At 35.9% G+C, this 8,040-nt stretch overlaps 1 protein-coding gene across 1 annotated transcript; it reads left to right on the top strand.

Moving 5' to 3' along the window:
- The first annotated feature begins 5,314 nt into the window (after window positions 1–5,314).
- LOC112000089 (putative serine/threonine-protein kinase) lies at window positions 5,315–6,986 on the top strand. The gene has a single exon (XM_024032193.2). It carries the CDS (start codon window positions 5,565–5,567, stop codon window positions 6,654–6,656), a length of 1,092 nt encoding a protein of 363 aa, XP_023887961.1. The 5' UTR covers window positions 5,315–5,564; the 3' UTR covers window positions 6,657–6,986.
- Window positions 6,987–8,040: the final 1,054 nt, after the last annotated feature.

Genomic DNA, 8,040 nt, shown 5'->3' with positions numbered 1-8,040 from the left:
ATTAGAGTTTTGGGTGTTTTTCTCAGTATTTATATGTTTTGTACCCATCAAAGAAAAATCAAACTATTATCAATAAACATAGACTTTTTTCAAATTATTTCTTTGGTGGATTCCACTTTTCTTCTCTTTGTGGATTTAGGGAAACCCTCGTGAATTCGAGATTTACCACTAGGAACTAATAGTTTAGTTTCTGTTCCATCAAGAGAGTATCGTGTGTGCTTTCTTTAGGCTTCCACGACATCATAAAAGCTAAAAAAAAAAAAAAACAACAACAACAACAACAACAACAAACAAACAAAGCAAAGCAAAGAACACTAGAACTTTTAGGTTTCTAGATCAGCCTATGTACTCGAGACTATGGTTGTGGAAGTGAGTTCCGCAAGACGTGTACACAAGGTTAAGCATGTGTACATGCCTTGAGACATAAACACTAAATTCTATTATTCTAGCCAAAACATGTTTCCAACTTACAGGATCCTAAGCCAAGAAAGCGATTAAAACACAAAATTAAACTACTAAGTTGAAAGAAACTAAAATAAAACAAGAATTTAAAGGAATTAAAAGGGAAAAGGAAAAAGAAACCTTACCTCGAAGAAAGAACCAAAACTTTGATTTGAACTACTCTACCATATAAACAAAAAAGTTTCTAACCTTTAAATTGATGGGTCAATTACTTGGGAGAGGCCTTGGCCAAGTATGAACAAAAGAACTTAAGGAATTTTAAATAAAACTCCCTCTTTTACAATGGAATTACTTTGATCGCAATTCCTATTTATATTTTTAGGATGCTTACGTGTTTGTTTGTTTACTTGAAATGGGGCTAATTGGTTTTTTATATTTAAAAATCTGAATGCAAAGCCTTCTTCTTCCAACGATATGGGATCAACTTTGCACAATTGCACCAGATTTTTGAGAGGAAATTTTCTAAAGCAGCTTCACCAATTCTTACTTGCATACACATGTACCATCTCTACACGGGTAGTCACAAGCAAGGGCGGAGGCAGAAAAATTTTTTGGGGCTAAGTTGTAGCACTAATATATTTATCAAGATAACTTCACACACACACATATACACACACTTTTTTATTTGATAAGTTATATATACACACACCCAACCAAAAAAAAAAAAAAGAGTTTTAGTATTTTCAATCAAAATTATTTTTGATGGCAATCTTTCATAAAATAAAATTAATTTTTACAATTTTCATAGTGAAATTCTTAAAAAGTTTCATTTTCGATACAAATGATCAAATTTTATACTAAAGCAAGTAAAAAATCTTTCAATTGAACTAATGACAATTTCAAAAATATGAATGATCCAAAACTTGGAGGAGCAAGTTAGACTCCAAACGTATTTGAAACTATCTTGCTTTAACCTATTACGTGGCAACTAAAGAGACATTTCATGTGTAGATTCAATGACAATTTTTTTTTAATAAGTTAATGACTTGTTAATTGCCACATAAAGGGTTGAATAAAATATAAATTCAAATCTGCTTGGTGCCAAACTTTATCAAATATTTAATAGATATAAGAGTACATTTTACAATAAAAAATATAAATGCAAAAAATAAAGTTATGTCTCTATAAATATTAGACCTATTTTTTTTAAGAGTAACATTGAACTAATTCAAATACTTGGAGGGAACTCTTATTTTTGTAAACTAAATTTTGAAAACATTAAAATAATTATATAAATTTCAAAATGGGGGGAGAGAGAGGGGGGAGGGGGGCATGGCCCCCCAAAACATGACTAAGAATAGGGGTCGTTGTTTCTCAAAAAGAAAAAGGATAAAAGAATAGGGGTCATTTTGAAACATATGGTGTAGATTTTGAAACATATGGTAGAATACTAAGGGGTGTTTGGATTTTTGATTTCTCATAACTTATAACTCTTTTCATAACTCATAACTCAAAAATGGTGGGACCCATGACTCAAAGCTTGTTTGGATTTTGTTTTCAGTTTTTGTTTCCATTACTCAATTCTCTGATTTTTAATGATTGAGTTATGGAAATAAAACACATTTTAGTTGTTTTCAGTTTCCATAATTTTGTTTTCAATGCATTTTCGTAAATATATTGACATGGTGGCTCCTATTTACTGTGTCCTGTCTCATCCTTCGACCGTCCTTTCTCTTTTCTTTTTTTCATTTTTTTTTCTTTTTTTCCTCTTTCCTCTTCTCTTCCCAAGCCACTCTCTTCTCTTCATACCCATTTGCCATTAACACAACCCATCCTTCGACCATCTCTTTTCCTCTATCTCATCACGAATTTTTTTTTTCTTCGTTGTAAGCTTTTTTTTTTTTTTTTTTTTGTCTCAGCTCTACAGTTCTTTCTCTTTTTTTTTTTTTTTTGGTTCTTCATCATAGAATATTTTTAGTCTGAAGCTCACTCCATGACTAGGTGATGATTTGGATTTGGGTTTGGATTTGGGGTTTCAAAATACCCACATGAATGGGTTTCAAAATACCCATTCCTTGAACATGGCGGTTGGGGTTTTGGCTGGTGTCCTAGCCGAGACTATGGACGAAGATCTTGCATGGGCCAGGTCCTCATCCGCCACCTTTCAATCCAATCCGCCACATCACAGTGCTTATCCCTCTCATTGCTATCGGTTCTGTATTGGCTCGTTGTCACGTCGTCCCGTTGTTGCCGACTGAGGTAGAGGTTGAATTAACCGTTTGATTGGCCGCATTTTGTTGTTGTTGTTTTGTTGCTGTGTTGTTGTTGTTGTTGTTGTTGTTGCTATTTTTGTTATTGTGGTTGAAGCTAGGTTCGGGTTTGCTTGTTGTTTTTGTTGTTGTTGTTGTTGTTGTTTGTTTTTGTTATTGTGGTTGGAGTTGGGTTTGGGTTTGTGTTTGGGAGATGTTATGGTGGATGTATGTTGGGGAGTAAACGGTGAGAGGGAAATGAGAAAAGAGAAAATAGTGGGCCCACAAAACAGCTTTGCTTTGTACCAAGTGATAGGTATAGGGCTCACAAATAGTTGAAAAATATTGAGTGATAGTGTCAAACGGGGTGAGAGTATTTTAAGTGATGATGATAAGTGTCGGAAATTGACTGAGAAGTGATAAGTGATAAAAAAAATTAAAAAAAAATCCAAACAATGTAAAAAAATCCAACAAGGCCTAAACGTTNGGGGGGCATGGCCCCCCAAAACATGACTCCACCCCTGTTCACAAGACTACATACATAGAAATCAAACGCTCCATCATATTATATGACAAAATTTCTATTTTTTTATTTTTATTTTTATGAAATTATTGTCTTTTTTTTATGAGAAAAAAAGGGGGGGGGGGGCAGGGGCGACCATGTGAGACTCACTCCCTTGGGCGTGACCATAGGGCACCCTCCACTAGGAAATGTTGGATTGAGTCATAGCTAATGTGGCTAGGATACCACAAATCTCACCCTAACACCCCAAGAGAGCTAGCAGTAAGGTGCATGAGTGCTCCCACCTCCCATCCCTGGTACCGCCAAGGTTTGAACGAGGATCATTGTGTATGCGTGCAGGATCCTTACCACTAGGCCACCCCTCCTGGGGCATGAAATTATTATCTTATATTCTCTCTCTCTCTATATTCCTTCTTATATTTCAAAAAAATAAAGATCATTTTGAAATATAGAGAATTATTAGTTTACATGTATAATACCATGTAAAGTTTTCATTGTGGGAAAAAATGTGGCGAATATTTGCCTTTGAAATATATGGTAAAGATTTTGAAATTTTTTATGAAATTGTTGTCTTATATTCTCTCCTTTTACATCCCATCTTACGTTTCAAAGAATAGGGGTCGTTGTTTCTCAAAAAAGAAAAGGATAAAAGAATAGGGGTCATTTTGAAACATATGGTGTAGATTTTGAAACATATGTAGAATACTAAGGGAGTGTTTGGATTTTTGATTTCCATAACTTATAACTCTGTTTCATAACTCATAACTCAAAAATGGTGGGACCCATGACTCAAAGCTTGTTTGGATTTTGTTTTCAGTTTTTGTTTCCATTACTCAATTCTCTGATTTTTAAGTGATGAGTTATGGAAATTGAAACACATTTTAGTTGTTTTCAGTTTCCATAATTTTGTTTTCAATGACATTTTCGTAAATATATTGACATGGTGGCTCCTATTTACTGTGTCCTGTCTCATCCTTCGGACCGTCTCTTTTCTTTCATTTTTTTTTCTTTTTTTTCCTCTTCCTCTTCTCTTCCCAAGCCACTCTCTTCTCTTCATACCCATTTGCCATTAACACAACCCATCCTTCGGACCATCTCTTTTCCTCTATCTCATCACGAATTTTTTTTTTCTTCGTTGTAAGCTTTTTTTTTTTTTTTTTTTTGTCTCAGCTCTACAGTTCTTTCTCTTTTTTTTTTTTTGGTTCTTCATCATAGAATATTTTAGTCTGAAGCTGCACTCCATGACTAGGTAAGGATGAGTTTGGATTTGGATTTGGATTTGGATTTGGGGTTTCAAAATACCCACATGAATGGGTTTCAAAATACCCATTCCTTGAACATGGCGGTTGGGTTTTGGCATGGTGTCCTAGCCGAGACTATGGACGAAGATCTTGCAATGGGCCAGGTCTCATCCGCCACCTTTCAAATCCAATCCGCCACATCACAGTGCTTATCCGCTCGTCATTGCCATATCGGTTCTGTATTGGCTCGTTGTCAACGTCGTCCCGTTGTCGCCGACTGAGGTAGAGGTTGAATTAACCGTTTGATTGGCCGCATTTTGTTGTTGTTGTTTTGTTGCTGCTGTTGTTGTTGTTGTTGTTGTTGCTATTTTTGTTATTGTGGTTGAAGCTAGGTTCGGGTTTGCTGTTGTTGTTGTTGTTGTTGTTGTTGTTTTGTTGTTTGTTGTTTTTGTTATTGTGGTTGGAGTTGGGTTTAGGTTTGTGTTTTGGGAGAGTTATTGTGGTTGGAGTTGGGTTTGGGTTTATGTTTTGGAGTAATTAAACCCAAGAAAAAAAAAAAAACAAAAAAACAAAAAAAATCTTCTTGTACTTTCCTCCTTACAAAACATCAGGAAGAGAAACGAAATTCATTATAAAACAAATGAATTTATTATATATATTAGAATTTTGTATATAAGAAAGCAGGTAATGGATTAGTTCGTTGGATTTATATATGATGCTGGTAAGTAGTTGAACCCTTGATAGACTCCCCTTTGCAAATTGCAACAAGAAATGACTAAATCTAATCAGATAGACATACCAAGATCAACGGTACATGATTTAACAGACTTCCAGCGTAGTCCGCACAAAAACACAATCACCGGTCCAGTACTTGACTCTTCTTCGCCACAAAAGCAACAACAACAACTGCTACGAGGGTTGAAGAAGACTTTTAATTGTTTGTTGAACCAAACAAAGACCACAGAAACACAGACCCATCTTCCTCGAAACCACACACACTTTTCCACCCCAACCCAGTTGGCTTCTTATGACTTTTTAGCACAACACGGTTTTGATCTAAATTTTGTCCAAAGTCTAACCAATCAACAACAAATTAGTACTTCATCTTTCTTGTGTGTTGAATCCTAGCTCCTCTCTTGTTGTTTTTTCATGGATCACGCTCTCCAAGCACTCGTTGCAGCCACCGCAAGCTTCTTCGTCGTGACCCTGATCTTCGCTTTCTTGGTGATTCTATGTCGAAAACCCAAGAAACCCACACCCACAACATCCACCCAGCGCCCTGGACGAGCTCATAACCCTGTCAATAACATGACCGAGCTATCCTCGGTCACAGATGAGAGCGCTTCCTTCGACCCTAACCTCCGAATCTCCATGCAGGAGCTGAGGAAGGCCACCAAAGATTTCTCCACAGACTTGATCATCGGTGACGGCAGCTTCGGCCTCGTCTACAAGGCACAGCTCTCCAGCGGCGACACCGTCGCCATAAAAAAACTAGACCCAGATGCTTTCCAAGGTTTTCGTGAGTTTCGAGCTGAGATGGAGACTTTAGGTAAGCTTCGACACCCAAACATAGTCAAAATTCTCGGCTGGTGCGTGTCCGGCAATGATAGGCTTCTCATATACGAGTTTGTTCAGAAAGGTAGTTTGGATCAGTGGTTACAGCAAGAGCAGGATGTGCCCACTTTATCTTGGGGGACTCGAGTTAAGATTGTCAAGGGTGTGGCTAAAGGACTCTCTTTCTTGCATAATTTGGAAAAACCCATTGTTCATCGAGATATTAAGGCCAGCAATGTGCTTATAGACTCTGATTTTGAGGCCCATATTGCTGATTTTGGTCTCGCAAGGAGGATCGACACCTCGAATTCACATGTGTCCACTCAATTTGCAGGCACAATGGGGTACATGCCCCCTGAGTACAAAGAAGGCCTCACTGCAGCTACTCTCGAGGCTGATGTTTACAGTTTTGGGATCTTAATGTTTGAAATTGCTACTGGGAAACGACCCAATTTGCCTACCCTTTTTGATGGGAAAGAGGTTGGGTTAGTCCAATGGGCAAGGAAAATGCTGGCCCAAAATCAGCATATGGAAATGGTGGACGCTAGTTTGTCGAGGGAGGATGGCCTAATAGAACCCCATGTGAAACAGTATTTTGAAATTGCAGGTATGTGTACTAGTGAGATACGAAAAGAAAGGCCAGCTATGGCTAAGATTGTTGAAATGTTAGATCAAATTCCTGTCTGAACTTGCATTGCAGCAATGTTGTTATTGTTAAAGTTCTTTGTGGGATGAGCTCACTTCATGACAGGAATGTAAATAGCTTGTTGAGTAGGAATGTTTAGTGTTATTCTTAAAGCAAGGCTGTTAGTGATGGACAGTGCAGAAGCCAAGTCCTTGAAATGTTGTAAGAATTCATGGCTTGTTTAAGGACATCACATTATCCTTTTCCCTTTGAAGGCATTGTAATTGGTATTTTGAGAAAGGGAATTGCTCAAAAAAAAAAAAATCCTTCTTTGTTACACTTGTTTGTTATGATCAAAGTTAGTAATATATGGAATTCTTTGTTGACACTGAGATGGGTCTCATGCGTTTGCATAAATTTACAAAAAAGCTATCATAGCATATAACTCTTCACTTGAAAATATCAGAAACTTGTTCTCAATTTTCACAACTCAAACTCACTTTTTTAAGTATTGAGTTATGAAAACTAACCCAAACAAACTAAATTGTGGTGGGGCTACAAAATTTGAGAATTGAGTTATGAAAACTGAGATTTGGATGATGGAAACTAGCAAACCAAATATAGCCCAAGTTCACAACCAAACAAAAAAGGTAAATAGGTTTATTGTAGTACATATTATGTGGTGTTGTATGCCTAGTTTAATGACCCGAGGCTTCTAGTTTCTCGAAACTTTTCATTAAGAAAAAATTGATATATGAGAGTTACAAATTAAAACATCAGCTTTGAATGAGAAATAGCAATTACATAAGGTGGCAATGGGGGTGAAACAAGCCTAAGTCATGGGTATCCCACCCTTACCCCTGAAAAGGTTACTCTCCAAACTAGTTTGGAAGAAAATCGTTCAAACTCTTCTTATATCTTTTTATTGGACGTGAATTTTGAAAATTTAACTATTGGATTACATGTTCTTATTATATCTTCCAAGTTTACAAAATTTTAAGAAAATCAAATATCAATAGTTATATTGTCAATGACATGTTTAAATTTCAAATTTTTGTAGTAAAAAATTATGCATAAAAAATAAGTTTATTGATCAAATAGTAAATAATATCCGATTTAAACGAAATTTGACATGCATGTTAAGAATATAAAGAACATGCAATCAAACAATTAGATTTCCAAAATTCACATTCAATAAAAAGATATAAAAGGAGTTTGAAATGTTTCTCTCCAAACTAGTTTGAAAAAAAATCTTGTCTCCCTTGCCCCATAGGTGAAATGTTTCTCTCCAAGTTTACAAAATTTTAAGAAAATCAAATATCAATAGTTATATCGTCAATGACATGTTTAAATTTCAAGTTTTTCCAGTAAAAAATTATGCATAAAAAATAAGTTTATTGATCAAATAGTAAATAATATCCGATTTAAACGAAATTTGACATGCAT

Source organism: Quercus suber, unplaced genomic scaffold (assembly GCF_002906115.3).
Source record: "Quercus suber isolate HL8 unplaced genomic scaffold, Cork oak 2.0 scaffold_14, whole genome shotgun sequence".
Classification (NCBI taxonomy): Eukaryota; Viridiplantae; Streptophyta; class Magnoliopsida; order Fagales; family Fagaceae; genus Quercus; species Quercus suber.
The sequence above is the reverse complement of the archived record's forward strand: the minus strand, read 5'-3'. Positions and strand labels throughout refer to the sequence as shown.

What these genes read in the sequence shown, in the direction of transcription:
- LOC112000089 (XM_024032193.2), top strand. Translation starts at nt 5,565, where the DNA reads ATGGATCACGCTCTCCAAGCACTCGTTGCAGCCACCGCAAGCTTCTTC.